The following is an 18,957-nucleotide window of genomic DNA, read 5'->3' as shown; positions in this document are numbered from 1 at the left end:
CATTTAACTTGGGTTCTTCCATACTTTATAAGATGCTGGAAAATGCAGCCAAAATAAAAATGTCACCAAGACTTAACTGCAAAATAACTTCCCTGGTGCGACTTTTGGGGAAAAAAAAAAAAAAAAGGACTTTCACGTATAGCATTGAATACCAATGGCTTATGTTATGGGTGATGACTTTACTATGCAAAAAAATGAGTAAATCATTACATGCTGCAGATTACTCTGCACAGAAATAACCACCAATGCAAGCACATATCTACGGTACTAAAATACAGGTAAAATGCAAGTTTTTTATTCTTGAAAAACAAATTGAACTGGTGGGTTTTATTCCTTATAATAAAATACAAACCAAGTTTTTTTTCTTTCTAATGAACTCGATTACAGAAAGAATGCTATAGCAGTAACATGGCTTGACTTGGAGCGATTTTTCATTACGCATCGAGTTTTAGTTCGGTGTCAAACTTTCATCTCAGCAGTTTCCTCCTTTTCTTTCTCCACTGCTTATTGTCAATGTCCTCTATTTCATCTGGGGGATCTGGTACCACTAATCCATCTGTCAGCCTGTAATACACTATTGTTGAGTCGCTTTCTACCACAGCCAGAATAAACGACATCACAGCATTTTCTTCGCTGTCTTCATCATAGCAGGTGTAATTCATGATTTTCTTTATCCTAGGAAAAACCAAGGAAAAAACTGCCAATTAAAATTACTGGCTACTCTCTCTAATAAGCAGAAGGTGCATTATTAAGGTGTCTTGCTTCTGGTCAAACCATTGATACAGGACTTGATGGGAACATAATGTGCATAAAAGGTTAATGTGTATGAACACTTTCATTACAAAATTTACTGGGTGCAAAATATAAATCAAGCACCAGTCATTTTCTGCTACAATGTTTCCATCTTGGAAAGATAACTGATTTTAGGTCACTCTACCCCTTCACTCCCATAGTTAGTTTGCCAAAAGGCAGGAGTGATTCCATGCCCATTACGCTGTAGGTGGCTGTGGGATTTTTTGCATTTGTGTTCTATCTCGGGCAGTCTACACTGGATGCACTTGCATGCAGTAAATGCAATGCAGTCCATACTAAGTGACCTTTGATATGCTGACTATGACACAGCAAAGCACATCCCCAGACCCCTTATTCTTTTGTCTGTGATTAACTTCTGGTATCTGCTGGGGGTTGCTCAAGTCCATACTCATGTCACAAATAAAGCAGGGGGGCCTTTGATCCATCAACCCCCAACCCCACATCCTACATTTCTTGAACCTGCACCATGCAAAAGAGTAAACTGCAATAAGAGTTTTAACTGCATTTCTCACACTACTGTACACAACTTTTACTGAAGTTATTCAGAAAGCTATAACCTCTGACAGACACAGTACTGCATTACACAAAATAAATACACATTCCAATTTAAGATCCACAAAATACATATTTTCCATAAATTAGCAATTCTACAAATACACATGCACATACAATCTCAAAAATTTTAGCATGCTAAACAGCCAATACAACACAAAACCAAAACAGTCTCCTTGCCTAATTTTCCTGAGTGAAAAGATAAAATGACATTTTGCAAGTAGTTAAAACAACATTTGATGAATTAGTGTCAAAGTTTTTCATGGGGGGGGGGGGTTGAAATCGCTACTCCATATACAGATTTTCTCTCCCCACAGTCTTGCTACCAAACGAAGGGTTTTTGCAGGTCTAGTTGCAGTCCTTTACACCTGTTACTGACAAAAAATACCTTTCTTGACAGACATACAAAGATAATGACTAGATTACAGAAACAGATACAAAGATAATGACTAGATTACAGAAACAGATACAAGAATATAGTTGTTCTGACCAGAAAGATGCTACTGAATCAGCTGGACTTGTCAGTCACAGCCTTGACAGGACCGTCTAAATAATTAGAAGATTAATTCTGAAAGTATACAGAAGGCCTTTACTATAAATCTAGTCAGAAAACCATCCCATGTCTCATGGAGAAGAGAAGGACTTTAAGCATTATGAAGAGAGTCCAAAAGATCACAGTTAATTCACAAACGTCTTCAAATATTACTTAATCATTCAGCAGCCCTGTCAGATTCAAATGAACTTCTATTCATCCATCCCTTCACAACCTCTTTCCCCCCATTTTTGCACATGACGTTGGGGTGTCATTTCAACAGTGACAATCTACAGCAAAGGTTTACACCACCGGGTGGCTAGCCCTGCCACCGTAGCTCATACACACCACAATCCATGCACACCTATGGCCAGTTTCAAGTGTCCAATCAACCCTACTGCATGTGTCTTTGGAATGTGGAAGGAAACCTGAAAATCCAGAGGAAACCACACAAACACAAGAACATGCAGACTTCCTCCAAGAAGGCACCGCAGTTGAGAATCGAACTGGAGAACCTCTTGCTGTGAGGCGACAACACTACCTGCTATGCCACTGTGCTGTCCCAATAAACTTCATGAATAAAAATGCAGCAAAAGAATGCAGTTCCCAGGGGGAACTGCGTTGAAGTGGATATTCATTAAAAAGATCACATTCCCTCCTCAACATTCTAAGCCAGTGGGAACAGATTTCCCTGGCTCCTTTATGTACAAGATCAATTTGATATTACTGAGTAATTGCTTGTTCTTGATGGCTTTTGACTGATCAAGGCCATATTCACATCCAACATTTCCTTTTCAGATTTGTAAGCGATCAAGCTTGAGAAGGAAATCACATAACTTGTAAGGCATAGAACTCAAATGATAGAGAAGTAGGCAGCAACTGTGGTAAGAATGTGGCATAAAATGAGAGTCAAATTGTCATAGCTGGTTTCTTTGAACTGTACCGAATCATTTTAATTCCTTACCAAATATAAAATTAATTTTTCTCCGTTTTTACAATCACAGTATCAAGTACATATATGAGGCATTTCTCCACAGTAAGTGAATTGTTTGGATTTCCTCTCTTACAATCTATAACCCAGCTATTTTATTTTTGTCTTGTCACTTCTACTAGGGTCATGTGCACCTCATACTTGCCACATTATGCACTGGGCCAGGACAGCATGCCTTGACCCTGTATGCAACAGTTTGCCGAAATTCACTGAGCTGGCACGATCTGAAAGTAAAGAAAAGACAGCATGCAATAAACAAACACAAACCTGGTCAACCTAGAAGGAACTACAGGCAATAGAAGTAGGATTGTTCTAGAACAGAGACCAGTGGGAGAGTTATAAGTACCCAATGTGGAGGGCTCCCTCACAGACTAATATGGTAAATGCATATTTGTGGCATCTGATATCAGGAATCTTCTGCAGATGGTCAACTGTCAGAAAGAATCCAAAGCAGTATAGTTAAATCTAACTGGAGTCCAGAGCTGCAGAAAAAACAAAATTAAATACTCAGAATGCTAAATCCTTTAACAATGTGCCAAAGACGTCAGACTCCTGCAGTCACAGTCCAAGAAACAATGCTTGGTAAACAAATGACCTTGGCAAAAATACTCACAAAAGAACAAGCATTGGAAGTGTGGGAGCTCACAATACTTCACGAAGTTTGCTCTCCCTCAGCTGCTCCGTGTATAAACAAACTATCTTTGTATATTGTTACTTGACACGAAAGCAGTTTAAGGTGTCGCCTGGCAAGTGGTGAAACTGACATGGAAAAGAGGAGTTTTGAAGAAAAGAGTGCTGACAGATTGAAAAATGCAACCCAAACCGAAAGGGTGTAATGCTGATATGAAAAAGCTAATCTGACTTGATGCGAAAGAAGTGATAATTCTGCTGGAAGAGATTCACCATGATCTATGGCACTGAAAGAATTTTATAGGTTCACAGACTACTTTAACCATTTATTCCAACCTCTTTTTGAAAGAGGTGATAATTCTGTTGGAAGAGATTCAACAAGATCTGTGGCACTGAAAGACTCTTTGGCTGGTTATGTAAGAAAAGTAACTTAGTCAAGAATGCTCTATTCCTGCATTATCAACAAGTCACCACGATACTGTTTAAACAGTATGCTGGTGAGATTTATGGCAAAGGAAATAAAGTATATGGATTCAATGGACAATGTTAAAAGCTACAACAGAGCAGTAAACAAGCTTCCTGAAAAAATCTAACGGGGACTAACAAAAATGTTGGTTGATCTGTTTATGCTGAACAGGATTACTCAGAGGAAACACTTCAGCAATCAATGCAATCTGTGGAGGCATTTAAGAGGTACAAACAATTGTTTCCTGCAATACAGATACATTACTAGACAGCTTACAAAAGTAGATGTAGTGATTTCTAGAATAAAATAACTCCTAAGCATTTCTTAAATTGCTGCTGTGGATATTGTGGGTATTTCTAAAACTTCTACCATATGAGATCAGAAGATTTTAAAATGTTTTCTACTTTCTTCCCATTAACATAATAGTTACTGTCTTAAAGACTCTCCTTGCTACATAGCAATGCAAGATAGTTTTAATTGTAATTCAATGTATCTGAAATATAATTTATTTTCACCTGGGCTGTACCTGCAGTTGGTCAATTTTGATCAGTGTACTACCTTGGTACATAAATAAATAGATAAGTAAATGAGAGGAACAAGTTTTAAATGGAAAGGGGAGACTTTTCTGTATGCCTGCTGGTGCACAATGGTTGCAACAAAATTATGATTTGAATAAAAACACATGATAGCACCACTCCATACCCCCCAAACCAACACCCTCACCTTCAATAATACATAGCTGGTACACAAAGGTTTGAAATAAAAAGGGTCTCTCTTCCTGGAAATGTAAGGACGAGGTAAAGTACTGTATCTGTGTAACTTTTGTTGGACTACACATCTGAGCTACTAACGGACCACCAATGTGTAGTAACATTTGTCTGATATGGTGATACTTACAAAAATGTTTTTAACAAGAGTGAACAGGAGCCATAAAAAATATCTGTTAGGTTCCTAAAATGTTTACGTATGACAACTAGTCGGTTAAAATTCTTATGAATTTACATGATGGCAAATTATTTATGTATGTGCAAATGACAAAGCCAGAATCTTAAAGTATGGACTGTCAAGTGAAAGGTTATTCCTCCCTGTTCTGCTTGATGACAACACAAATTATTTCTGCTTCAGAGGATTTAAGTGGAGGACTATTAGAATGAACGTACAAGATCAGGTAACAGGCGACTTGGGTAAATATCTGTAACTGCACAATTGAGAACAATGATTTTTGTGGTCTAATAAGATCTGAATGGAGGATGGCAAGGATAAAAAAGTCACCAAATGTAAAAGGTAATGTTGTATATGTAGTTTTTTTTGCACTGCTTGCAGTTAAATGTATATATGGGTGGATCAGTATGATAGCAGAACAAAGGATTACGGATCAGGTTAATCCAACAAAAACAGAAGACAATTATAGTGCTTTATAGTGCTTTATACAAACACAAGACTGCTTCTATTAATTTCATAAGATTTAACTTATTAACTTACAAAAGATGTCAGAAAGGGTTACCTTACAGCACTGGTTTGATGGCTCAGTAACTAAACCCCCGGATTACTTGGTGGCAGCATGCATCACATAAAAAGGAAAGGGGGTGCTGTAATTAGAAAGATTATCAGTAACCATCCAGCAATGTACTGTGTGTGTGTACGTCCTATGCAGGTGTACACACACAACACACACACACACACACACACACACAGACACAAATGTTAAAGTCTCAGTTATCACTGGTGAGACAGCACTGGTCTAAGGCCAATATAGGTCACAGCGACTGCAACCCTGTTCTGTTGCTGTGCAGTGTAAAATGTATTTGTGGATGAGAACTGCTGATTACAGCCTGAGACAGTAGAACACATTTACCATCAGCTTTTAAGATCAACCACCCCTTTCTATATCACTGGTGGTTGTGATGTAGGATTCAATGCCTGTAACTGCTGCCCCTTAAATACCAGATGCCAGCAGCATAAACTTAAATTGTGTGACATCCCTAACCCCATCACACCAGTACTGGTTAAACTTGGAATACAGTTAACCATGGCTGAACAGAAAGATGAGAAAACATACCAGTACCAATACTTTTAGAAAAGGGAGACTTTTTTGAATTATTTTTAATTAAAAGGGAACTTCAGGTTCTAGAGAGCAGCAGTCTAGGAATTGTTTTTGCTCTGAGAATATGACTCCAGTTCAACTATCCAGATCACAGTAATGGTTAAGTATCAGGGTTGCTGGAAGAATAAAACTATTCCAAGAAAATGGATAAGAAAGCACCTTCTCTGCTGCTGAAAGGAATAGGCATTAGAAAAATGCTATCAGTTCAAAGTACATGGAAATACTGAAGACCCCTGTTCCCTTTGGTGATTCTGAAATGTGAGCAAGAGTAAGTGATAAAACATTTTACTAATGGAAAGTAGTAAGAAAAACATAAAAATTAGATATTGTACAAATGGCAAAATGCAAAGCAGTTTGTAACTACATCTGTATAATAAAACAAAACTGGATACTGTACACAACTGAAAAAACACAGCTGCTAGTTTTTTTTAATCAGAAAGCATGACTGCATCAGTTTTTAGCCGTTTTCACCCTTGGCCATCCCATGGCATCAGACGACTATTCCAGTTTTCAGTGTGCACATGTGTGTGTGTGTGTGTGTGTGTGTGTGTGGTTGCAGAGAAAGAGAAGCCATAATTTATGGATGCTTCAACCCATGCCTCCTCACCCACACATGTGGATGATGAACGATCAAAGTGGACAATCTACAAAATTGTTCCAATGTTCTCTCATGCTACCTATGCTGCATTGCCCAGCATCAGGCTCAACACTGCTGGGGAGTACATTTCCCAGTGTCCATGATGAGCTGATCCCAAAGTGCTCTTCTCTCATTCTACCCACAGTTCATTTTCTATCTCCTAATTCTACCCACAGTTCATTTTCTATCTCCTAATTCATGCACCTAGCACTCTATACACACTAATGAAATCTAGGACATCATCAGTGCAATCAGGTCTAAAACCTCCGCACAACTGGCAGCAATATGCCTGTAATACCACCCTAAGTTTTAAGTTACCAGATGCGATAATAATGTAGGTATAGCCTATAAAGAAAATTATTCAAATTCTACTGTAATGTACTTCTTGGCAGAGAAAAAAATTCTGCATCTGTGGATTGGATGACACTAAAGAAGGACTGGTAATTGTTTCTCTCTGTATTTTATATATATATATATATATATATATATATATATATATATATATATATATATATATACATATATATATACATATATATATATATATATATATACACATATATATATATATATATATATATATATACACACATATATACACACACACACACATATATATATATATATATATATATATATATATATATATATACACACACACACACATATATATATATATATATATATATATACATATATATATATATATATATATATATATATATACATATATATATATATATATATATATATATACACACACACACACACATATATATATATATATATATATATATATATATACACACACACACATATATATATATATATATATATATACATATATATATATATATATATATATATATATATATATATATATATATATATATATATACACACACACACACACATGTACATATACACATATGTATAAATATTTATTTATAGCAGTTGTATTAACTAGCAGAGATGGGTAGAAGAATTCTGCCTGAACAAGCAGCCGTAAAATACCATCACAGCCTGCAGCACCAGAACACCTGGACCAACATAATGTAAACATCTAACTTCGATAACCATAATTTCCAGTGCACTGCTCACTCGTACCTTAAACAGGGCCAAATATGCTAACTCCTTTCCTTGGCCATTGAACATCAGAATGGATGAGGAGGTTGACCACATTTTATTCACATCTTTCAAGAATCTCCAGCACAAGCGAAATGAGAAAGGCAGACCCCACAGTAAAAGCTTCATGATGGAGGATTGCCGATCTAAAGGATATAATATCTACCGTGATTTGTTTCACTGAAGCTGAACTATTGAAATGTCCTGCCTGTGGTGTGTGTCACACAACCAATGTACTTTTATCCAACAGCTACCTGCTGAAAATGTCTTCAGGTGTGTATGCATGAACACAAGTAGTTCTGATACCAGAACTATATGCACTCATTAACAGTAGCTGGTGGCTGGACATGAGCGAGTAAGCTTTGCTAGGTGCCCATCTGCTGCACTGGACTGTCAGAAAGGAAAAGTATGCGAGGCGGTGAAACATGCTATCATAGTCGCAGTGCCTTAGGTGAGAATGTGTCATTGGGGGCACTGACAGTGTTTGGGGGTGCTGAGTCACAGCCTCCCCAATACCAGTGGGAAGGGGGAGATACAAGGCGTCTGGGAACATGTTTTTCTCAATCACCTGAAGTGGGGCTAAGGATGTTTGCATATACCAACCTACGGAGCAGTATACATCAAGTAGTAGTCCCTCGGATCATTAGTTAGGAATCCTGTGCCTCTTTCACTTCCCTACTATCCCACCACTGAACAAAATATACTATTAAAGGATTAATTCTCCCCTTCTTTGCCAGTCTCCACCAATCACAATCTTTTCCTGAACAATGCACACACTATCCATTACATACTCTGCATCTGGCAGTCGAGCAGTTAAGAAACTGAGCTGTGAGTGACTAATTTCATGAAGAACCATGTTTGATTCCCATAATCCTCAACTGGAAGATATGCAACTATGCATGTCACTCAGCCAGAGAACGGTTGCCTCACCATCCAAACAGCTGACAATGGAATTCATCCTTAGTATTAAGATACCCTAACACCACATTAAGTACATAAACACTCCCTGAATATGACAAAAAGCCTTTTCGTACAACACAGGAAAGCCAAAAAACGAGTAGTATAACAACAACCACAAATGTTGCACTAATGCCAAGCAGTCTGCACTATTTTCAGTTGCACATAAAAAGGCCAGCAGTCTAAAATCGGTCTTACAATCGGGGACATTAAAGCCTGGATAAAGCTGACTGTGCTGTTTCTGGGCTATGACATACAGCTCCAAAACTACTGAGACATACCAAAGGACTACTCCACACACTATTTACAGGAAACACTATTTACAGGAAAAGGAAGCAGAAACGTTTGTCTGGATAAAAGTGCCAGAAAGATGCTAACACAGAGGCTTTTATTCATCTACAGTACATTGGTCTACAGTTAGCAAAGGACACAGTGTCTCTGTCCTCATGAGCCCTAAAGCAGAATGATCATCTATAAACCTATTATTAACTGTGGCCCGAGTCCAGTGTTTATCTAATTACAAATGTGGTTTGTACAACTATTCCCATGTGTAACAGACAAAAATCTTCTGTATTTCCCAGAAAGGAAAGTAACCAGAATGCAACTGACCTTGAAGCATTCAGTAGTAGTGTTATGTGACAGATTGTGCACTCTATCAACAATCACATCTTCTAGACACTGTACTTGCCTATAATATATCATATTCTTGTAACACTGGCTGTTCAATTTTCCTTTTTTTCTTTTTAATTTCTGTGTGTATAAAATGTCTTTCCTGTATTACTGTTGTTCCATGCTCTGGGTGAAATAGGTCCATTTGGGATCAAACCACTATCCCATAAACAAGCACAAACAAATAAAAACTTTTTAGAGGGATAATCGTCTCTGTCCTCAGATGCATGATGGTAGGATAAGACACCTGTGAGGGGTGGAAGTTACTCAGTGGTATATTTTAGACTGGTATTTTCTTTCTTTTTGGCAAAAGCAAATTTTTAAAGGTAACAATGAAGTACTGCAGCATTCATAATTTGGTACAATATGAAAACTTGAATTTAAACTACGGAAGTGTAGGTGTCTGTGTATATTATATATGGATCCCTATCGAAGTTCAAAAGTCATATGGTTGGGACCATATGACTTAAGTTTTGAAACTTTAAATGTTTTGAATGGGGACCTCTGTTCAGAGCGGAATGAGAAATTTACCCTTTTCCACAATGTAGTGCGATTTTGGAGTCTGTATATTTAATTAGTAGGGACTTGCCCCCCCGCAAAAACATTAAAAACAGAATTTTTTTGTTTTATTTTCTTTTTAATGTTCAAAGTTCTGAAACTTCGATTACACACACACTGTGTGTGTATATGCACATTATATATATATATATATATATATATATATATATATATACATACACACACACACACACACACACACATATACCATACATACATGTAGTACTCATCCATAGACAGCTACAGCTGTAAAGGTGAAACAGTGCACCTTCAGTCAAACTTATAGGAATAAACATCTTTAGTGCAATTAAAATTCTGTAGGATTTAGTTATGCTTTAACTGGGTAAGTGAACTGCTTCGACGACCCTTTTCAGCCATGAACCAGGCTATCAGGGTAAGGACAATTACAAACAGATTAAGTACAAAACATATTACATAAGATGCAATACAAAAGACATTTCAGAGCATATTTTGGTACCTTTATTCAGTGTACTTTGGGAGAATTCCACTGAGAAGTGCTGGGGGAAGGGGATTACTGTTAACTGCTCCCCACATCCATGTCATTACTACAGGGATGACATACCATCAACCACATTTCTAGGAGGCATGGGATAACCTCTGAGTACACAGGACACCACTTAAGCAAGCCAAGGCCACAAGGCAATTACTGAAGTTTAGTAACTAGACTTAAAATTAGCAGTACCCCACCTTCAGCCTTGGCACAGTGATATTTTCTAGTTCTGACTATCTGGTAAAGGCATTTACATTATTTCTTCGACCGCTTAGGTTGTCGAGTGCTCAATGATTGACACCTAAGCAAAGCTTCAAAATCCCGAACGGCCATATAAGCGAATTCTTTCCTCGGGGAAATAATTTGCTTGGCCGTTATCTGGGATTTGCCCTTTCCCCAATGTAGAACGGTTGGTATATTTAAGTTAGAGGAGGGTGCGGGGTGCACAGCCCCCGCCAGGGGGTGGGGGAGCAAAGCCCTCCACTAATAGGTTGAAAAGTTAATTTTATTTCCGGACGGCCTAACGAATTCTTTCCTGAGGAAAGAATTTGCTTATATGGCCATTCGCGATTATGAAACTTCAACGCTTAAACCTTGGTAAAGGTAATGGGGAGCCACTACAGAAAACCCTATGGACTAAAGCAAGCAGAAACAGGTTGAAATGACATCAGATGGGAGTCTTGAGTGTAAAGGTATCAGACTCCAGACCTTGGTTTGGTGCTGGTTTCCAGGCATTCTTACTCACCTGCTGCTGGTTTCCATGCCTTGCAACAGCTGTATAAACTACTTTCAGTTATTTTATTTTTTATTTTTTTAATCATTTAGCAGTTCTCATCTAATTCAACCTCTTTTTATTACCAGTTTAAGTTATTTGTTTGTCAGCTTAAACAATCTGTTTTACTGAAGCAATTTTGTTGGTCACTGTCCTCATTCTGAACCTATAGCAACTGCATTGTTTTATGCTCTTTTAAACCTCTTACTTTGACAAATTCCAAGGGATGGAGGTGGGCAATGGTTAAGGTATTTACCACTCCGACACAAGGTAAAGGAACTCATTCTCTCAGGTATTTACCTCTCAGACAAAAAGGTACATGTACTGATTCTTAACTTTGAGGGAAATTGGCCCAAGCGGTTAGCTAGCCTACACTTAAATTGGCCCAAGCGGTTAGCTAGCCTACACTTAAATTGGCCCAAGCGGTTAGCTAGCCTACACTTACCCATGAACCTATGAATAGCTGCACTGCATTTTGCACCAACTCGTCTACCTGCTAAAATAAAATCTTTTTATCTCTGGTGAGAGAAGAGTCGGGCAAGTTTAAGAGTTTTGATTGTTTGGAGGAAGTTTCTAAGTGTAATTGCTACTGGCTGTGGAGTTCTGCAAACATTTTTTTTAATCTTTGACACTTGTTTCAAGTTTTGTATTACACTGTAGGCCTGCTCTGTTTACAGTGGGATTGCAACTGGCACTATACAGATGCGATTTGATCTGATTGTTTGCCTAGTATCTCACCCAAAAAAAAACTTTGGGGTTATTCCTCTTTGAGGCCGGGTTTCGCCAAGCTGCACTACATGTCAATACTGGACAAATTAATCTACTGATTCACTACTAATTGAGGCTAGCCTTTTCCCTTCTTTTGTGGGACCATGTCACTACTCTAGCCACCATTAACTGCAAGTCGTTTGTATGGAGCAGTGCTGGAACCTGGGCAGCTGCTTCTGTTAAAGCAATACTCTTTAGTCTCCAGTACATGCCCTACAAATGCTCTCAATTACTTAACATAAATACACATACCAGTGAAATTAACCACCTAGTCATTCAAATAACCTGGGTATTATTCCACAAACAAGAATTAACCTACTTAATCCTTGAAAAAAAAAAGTTTGCAATGCTCCAAAATTTAAATTAACCCATATACTTGCATCTACCTTACTTTACCTATGCACTTCTCCATCTTACACTTGGAAAGCACTTGATATTATGTTTCCTTTCTGTTGCCAACCTCTTAGCATTTGGTAATAACAACTGGCATATGGTCAAGGATAAAAAACTCAACATCTAATAACTGTTGATTACAGCTGCAAATACTAAAATTAAATTTGGAGCCATCCCTTTCACGTAAAAACTATACACAGTGTGTATCGTATGCTTACACCTTCACCACATTTTCAACAAAAAAATCACATTAAAATGTCATATGCTGAGGCAATTAAAAAAATCTCCATGAAAGTCTCCACCAACTAGTAAGAGTATATCTCAATGGAAATTCTCCAACTCATCTCCTCCATGCATACCTACAGTACTTAGTCACCAAGAGTCAGACTATACCTCTCAGCCTTGTACTATTTAACATTCTACTAATAAAAATGTCATTGATGACTCTGTTAGGCATACAGATTCTCTGCAATGCTAGACGTGTGTCAGCTGCCTTTTAGGTACCAGGATGTTGGACATTACAAGGGCCCTAAAGAGCATTTCCCAGGGTAAATATGGTTATAACATGGTAGTGTCCATGTGAGAGTGAATAACTTGGGACACAAAGCCATGACTGACTTGCTGTGAAACATGTCAGCACTTTTCATGCCTATGACAAATGCTGATAGAAGTAGGCCCCAAATGGAGTCCTTCCTTAACCAACAATGAAGCCTAGGCATAAAGAAAAAAATAATCACTTTCAACAACTGGCCGAATAGTTGGTGTCATTCTAGGGCAGTGGTGCACAACCTTTTTATGGGGAGGGCCACTATACGAATTCTTAATGCATCTGCAGGCCACATCAAAACATAGCAAGTCATTACCAGTTAATAATAGGTTCAGGTGACTGTGATTTTTACTTAAGACAGCAGTCATGAAATTGCATGTTTTCTACATCAACTTTGCATTTAATTTTATTCTGGCTTGCAGCCATGACTTATTACAAACTTTTGCAGAAAATTACTACTGTTTACAGACCACAAGTTATAAACAACAAAGAATAGTTACTTCCGTAGCTAAAATTAGAGGTGTGCGCAACTGCAGTCAATTAGTAAGCACGTGCTGGAAAGTTTGTGTGAGTGGAGTAAGGCATAGCATTTTTTTTAATTTTTGTTACTCTCTCTGGGCCGGATGGTGTTGTGTGGAGGGCCAGACGTTGTGCACCACTGTTCTAGGGGACGCCAGAATCTATCAGCATGGGATGAGATGACTGAATCAACTTGCTTTGTAAGGGATGACCTGCACTTGTTCAACAGATTACATATAAATAAGTAAAGTCACTGCTGTCCCATAATGCCCTTTATTTTTATTTATTTTTTATAATCACAGCACAATTAATGGACGTTCCAGTGTAGCAAATTCATTAGTCCCCCACATGATCATGCCAGAACACCGAAACGTATTTAAAGAAACATTATTATTATTATTTTGACAGAATTTAAACTACCCCACAATTAACTGCAACTCCAATAACTCCAATGGGGGACATGTCCAGACGTCCTTAGACTTTAATTTCTAAACTTTCCTGGAAAAGAAAATATAATAAACCCACCAGAGGAAATAATGTTCTAGAAGACGTCCCCGTGGATATAGCCGCTCATTGTACGATCCCCTGGTTTCTCATTCCCAGCACAGATGGACGATAAACCCGTGACTTGTGCCTTCATAATCTACAATACTCATTTCCAAAATTGTCTGGAACAGAAAAATGAATAAACCCACCAGAGGACATAATGTTCTAAATGAGGTCCTCGTGGATATAGCTGCTCATTGTACGATTCCCCCTGGTTTCTCATTCCCAGCACAGATGGACGATTAACTTGCGACACTTGCCTTCAAAATCTACAATACTCATGAAACCAGCATTGAGTTTAAGGACCTCAGATAGTTAAAACGCAAACTACCATAACATCTCAAATCCCCCCTATGGCTGCACCAGTTTGGATACTGACACTACAGTCAACTTCACATGGGAGCTCAAAGTCCATTTAGACAAATGCAAAGAATAAGCAGTTCTGACCAGAGAAAAATACAAGGAGAAATTCAAAACAATTAAATTGTACAGCTGATCCAAAACTCCGGATATAGAGGCCAGCATAAAACTATTACCAGGGAAATGAACTCCTTACTGAAATACTGGCACTCGAAATGTCGAGTGCTGAAAGATCAAAAACAAAGGAGAAGTGCGAATCTCAGATCATTTTCCCCAAAGCCCCTCAAACTTATATATACCAACTCGGAGACGGCTATACCGCAGAAAAAGGGAATAGTCCAAAAAAATGGCACCTTGGACTTGGTATATGCAAGTCCAGTCTTTCAGCCATTCAGTCTCTGCATTGCGTGGCTCACTAGCGAGCCCCAACATTTCAAATGGTTACAAAATGAGATACTATCTCTGGGAGTAATAAAGCAACCTAGTAACTTAGATAAGCATCTGAAGCAAAGGATAATTCCTCCTTTAACCACATTTGGAACCTAAGTGACAATATTCAAGAATGCTCAGAACTTATCCAAAATGAGGCCACCTATTCTGACCCAAAACACACTGGCATACACTAGCAAATAAGTGCAAAATTCACACCCAAAACATCTATTCAAACTTCACATATCCCAGATTTACACCCCCTCCCCCAAATTAACCCCAATGAACATATTCTGAAGGAGCTAACACACAAAAAAACTTCCCCCACAGAACCTGACAGCATACCTGGATATTTAATACATACTGCCAGCCGTGTCCTCACCAAACCTCTCTCACACTGAGTAAGGCAAGCTTACCACAGGATTTGCTCCTGAAGTGGTGATGCCCTTCCAAAAGGGTGTTCTTACCATGGAACTCGGTACCTTTAGAAACATTATTCTTACAAGCTTGGTCTGCACAACTGTGCATTATGTCATAACTGCTCTTATCAAAAACTTCATTAGGCCAGACCCTCAACAATTTGACTTCAAAAGGGAGATCATGCCTACAAAATCTAAACTTCTATGAGAGGATCACATATGTTGCAACAGTTGTCATGCTGTTCACACAACATATGCTGACCTATTCAAAGTGTATGACACCATACCACATGAAGGCATTGGAATTTACCTAAATGCTTTAAATAAAGGTCCTTGTGGTAATATAGATAGCAAAATGGTTAAATGTCAGACCCCACGTAATGTGTGTGTCAGTTGCCTCACCTGAAAGTATGAAGGTAACCAGCAGAGTCCCCCAGGTCTCTGTAATGGAACCCCACCTTTACAGCATTTATTGCGCTGATCTCCAAACTGATGAGGACCAGCACTGATTGAGTTTTCAGATGACTGCAGACTGGCTGTTATTGTCAAAAATGTCTCCAAAACGTGTACTCTTCAGAAAGAACTTAACCCTTGTTAACACCTGCTATACTGAAAAAGGACTCAAATTAAATGCGAAAAAGTGTAGTATTACTTCATCTGGCAAAAAAGCCTCTACTCTCAACCTATAGTACTAATAAAACTTCTCTACTAATGTAGTAAGGGATCCAAGTCGGCTGCTCCATCTCCTTTTATCATCATATGGCACCTGTATCAGAAAAGTACAGTTGTGTAAGCTGCACATACCATCCAATGTTCAAATTCCTCACAGATGTAGTAGCCTTTAGGTTACATGGGGATGTGTCCTCCTCAGGACATAGCAACCAACCAGCTTCCAAAAGCTCTGGCTCTCTCCCACACCTTCACTCTGACTGCTGATTGGTTAACCATGGGAAGGGAAATCAGCAGTCAGGTGAAGCTTCCTCAGACAGAGAGAGAGAGCGAGGAGAGAGATGGCGCGAGAGAGCGCCCAATAATCCTGTAAATAAAAATGTGTACGTATGTATGTAGGAGACATATGCCAGGGCCTACTTCTAAAAAGCGAAGGACCACTTACCCGAAGACTACTTTACCGAGACGACAACACTGAAGTGTTAATTTATCGAATTGCAAAAGTATGTACAGAGGGCCATGCAGTTGCCTTTAGGATGCAGCTATAGTTCACTCCTTTCCAGTATGCCATCAATGAAGACAAGGCTCTAGTAGAATGTGCCTGGAATGGATTTGCTGTTGTGGGTTTAACCAAAACAATAGCTGAGGACAACCATCAGGAAATAGTTTGTTTAGGCACAGGATGTCCCTTTTTTGTCCAACGATAATAAATAAATAGCTGATCAGCTTTTGTAAAGGACTTAATTCTATCAAGATGGTACTCTAACTGCCTATGGACATCCACAGTATGCAGGGATCCTTTCTCCCCATTGTTTAGCTTCTGGGTAGAAAATTGAGAGACTGATTTGAAGTAAACCCCAAAACCACTTTGGTAAAAGAGAAAGGGTTGCTCTTAATGAGACCCTATGTCTGACAAATATGAGGTAGGATTCACGCACCATAATCTTTTTGCAGATGTCAAAACAATGATATGTACAGTTTTCCAAATCAAGAATCTTAAAAATTAGCTTTATGAGTAGGTTCAAATTATGACAGTCAACTTTTCCAGCACAAAGTAGAGATCCCAAGGAGAGTTAATATGACTTAGTATGTTATAGTACTTGTGAAAGACTACAGACAAATTTATAGCATGTTGAATTCATTTCAGTGGCCACCTTAAGAACAAAGCATGGATTCATATGCAAGGACACTATTGTTAGGGAAGACCCGTTAAGCAGGGTTGACACAATGCTTACAAAACAGACCTTCTTACTGATGTGGCAGCTCCTAAAAAGGAGAATTCCACGCCAAATATTTAATTCTGCCCTAAAAGCTGGCTCAGAAGGTGGTAGAGTTAATTTTCCAAAGTCAAGTAGGGATAGGTTTGCTGAAGGAAGGATACATTTGAAAAATACCCCTCAGGAAGGCCTTAGAGAGTTTTAAACAGGATACTGGGAGATTGGAAAATCATAAAACTTTTCTGCTTGGAGTTATGTTAATGGTTAGCACCTCTCTCCATTCAGTGTCATCCCTGCCTTTTGTAGGTCTTCTCTCATGTAATCCATTCACTTGGCTGGCCATCCTAGTTTCCTGTTGCCTTCATCCCGTCTCTCCTGGATTATTTTCACCATATCATCTTTTGACTTCCTGCACATGACTTGGAACACCTTAATCTGTTCTCCTTGGCCTTCTTTGCAACTGAGACTATTTTGGTTTCTCCATTCATGCCCTCATTGTTTCCTCTGTCCCAAATGCATCTTACCATTCATTTCAGATATTTTTTACTCTGCCTTCACCATCTAGGTCTGTGTCATAGAGAAGCACTAGTTGTGCCAATGTTTTGTACACCTTACTTTTCATCACCCTTGGCATTCTTTTGCCATAGACCAGCTCTAACATTGTGCCATTCTGCTGCAGCACCTCTGAATCTAGCCTTGAGCTCCACGGTCAGACCTACCTTCTCCACCACTCCTAGATAAGTGTTCCACTATTTCTATTCCAGCTGAATTTCAATTTCTTCCAATTTCCTCCATTTTCTGCCATGACAACCGTCTCGTCTTTACTCAGTTTCATCCCATATACCTTCAGTTTTGCATTCTAGTCCCCTTCCATTTGCTGAAGTTCTTGTTCAGTGTCTGCTTTAGTGTCTTTTCTGAGCTATACACCAATGTACTGTCACCAGTATGAACAGTAATGGGTTCAAAGTTGTTCCCACTGGAATCCCATGAGTCTGAATCCTATTCATATTTGTGTCGCTGCATCCTTGCACATAGTCTGCATTAATTCTGCCAATGTTTCTGAGACCATCACAGGATTTCTCCAAGTCTGAGAATGCTAGCTGGACTCTGTGAAAAGAAGTTGGAGATGATGAAAATCTGTCTCATTATAAATATTGGGTCAGTTGTGCTGATCCTGATCTGATCTGCTTAGCTCCCACCTTACTTTCTACTACTCTGCACTTTCAAGCAGTGCAATAGGATTTTTTTTTTTTTTTAAACAAGAAACATCTTTATTAAATTATTACTTATAACACGGGCAATGATAAATTTATATAAATGAAAATAAACCACAGCGACACAATCTCAGTTGCAAAAAATATACACTCCAAACCTTGCCGACACAACTGTAGCTGCAAATGATTATACATTACTTTTAACATATCAGTCATTGTTTAGTCAACCATTACATAGTTCATTCAAATTCTTTCTTTTAAACTTTGTTCCTCCTCTGCATGCACTGAACCCACATTTCTCTTTTTTGGTCCTACCCTTTCCTAAATATCCCAGTTCCAGTTGTTTCATCTCTGTTACAATCTTGGACACTTGTGATAAAGTTGGTTTAGATTTTTGATTTCCAGTTTTTAGTAACTGCTTTTTTGGCAGTCATCATAATTAGACTCAGCAAGGCTTTACTATATCTAGGCAATCCCAATTCTATATCACAGCTTAAAAATAAATTTCCCTAGTTTCTCCAGTTTGCTCACCCACTCTCTCTGACTAAGCAGTCTGCTG

General features: G+C 38.5%; 1 protein-coding gene across 2 annotated transcripts in view; it reads right to left on the bottom strand.

Annotated features, from left to right (window-relative positions):
• Window positions 1–279: 279 nt before the first annotated feature.
• Window positions 280–18,957, bottom strand: part of TSEN15 (tRNA splicing endonuclease subunit 15) — a 148,589-nt gene continuing 129,911 nt past the window's right edge. For both annotated transcript variants that reach the window (XM_044085300.1, XM_044085301.1), the window contains exon 4: window positions 280–675. In XM_044085300.1, the coding sequence (XP_043941235.1) occupies window positions 468–675 (208 nt within the window). In that variant the 3' untranslated portion in view covers window positions 280–467. The remainder of the gene's footprint in view (window positions 676–18,957) is intronic.

This window comes from Protopterus annectens, chromosome 10.part0 (genome assembly GCF_019279795.1).
Source record: "Protopterus annectens isolate FY-2018-M chromosome 10.part0, PAN1.0, whole genome shotgun sequence".
Taxonomy (NCBI): domain Eukaryota; kingdom Metazoa; phylum Chordata; order Ceratodontiformes; family Protopteridae; genus Protopterus; species Protopterus annectens.
This window is presented reverse-complemented; position numbering and strand designations above follow the sequence as displayed.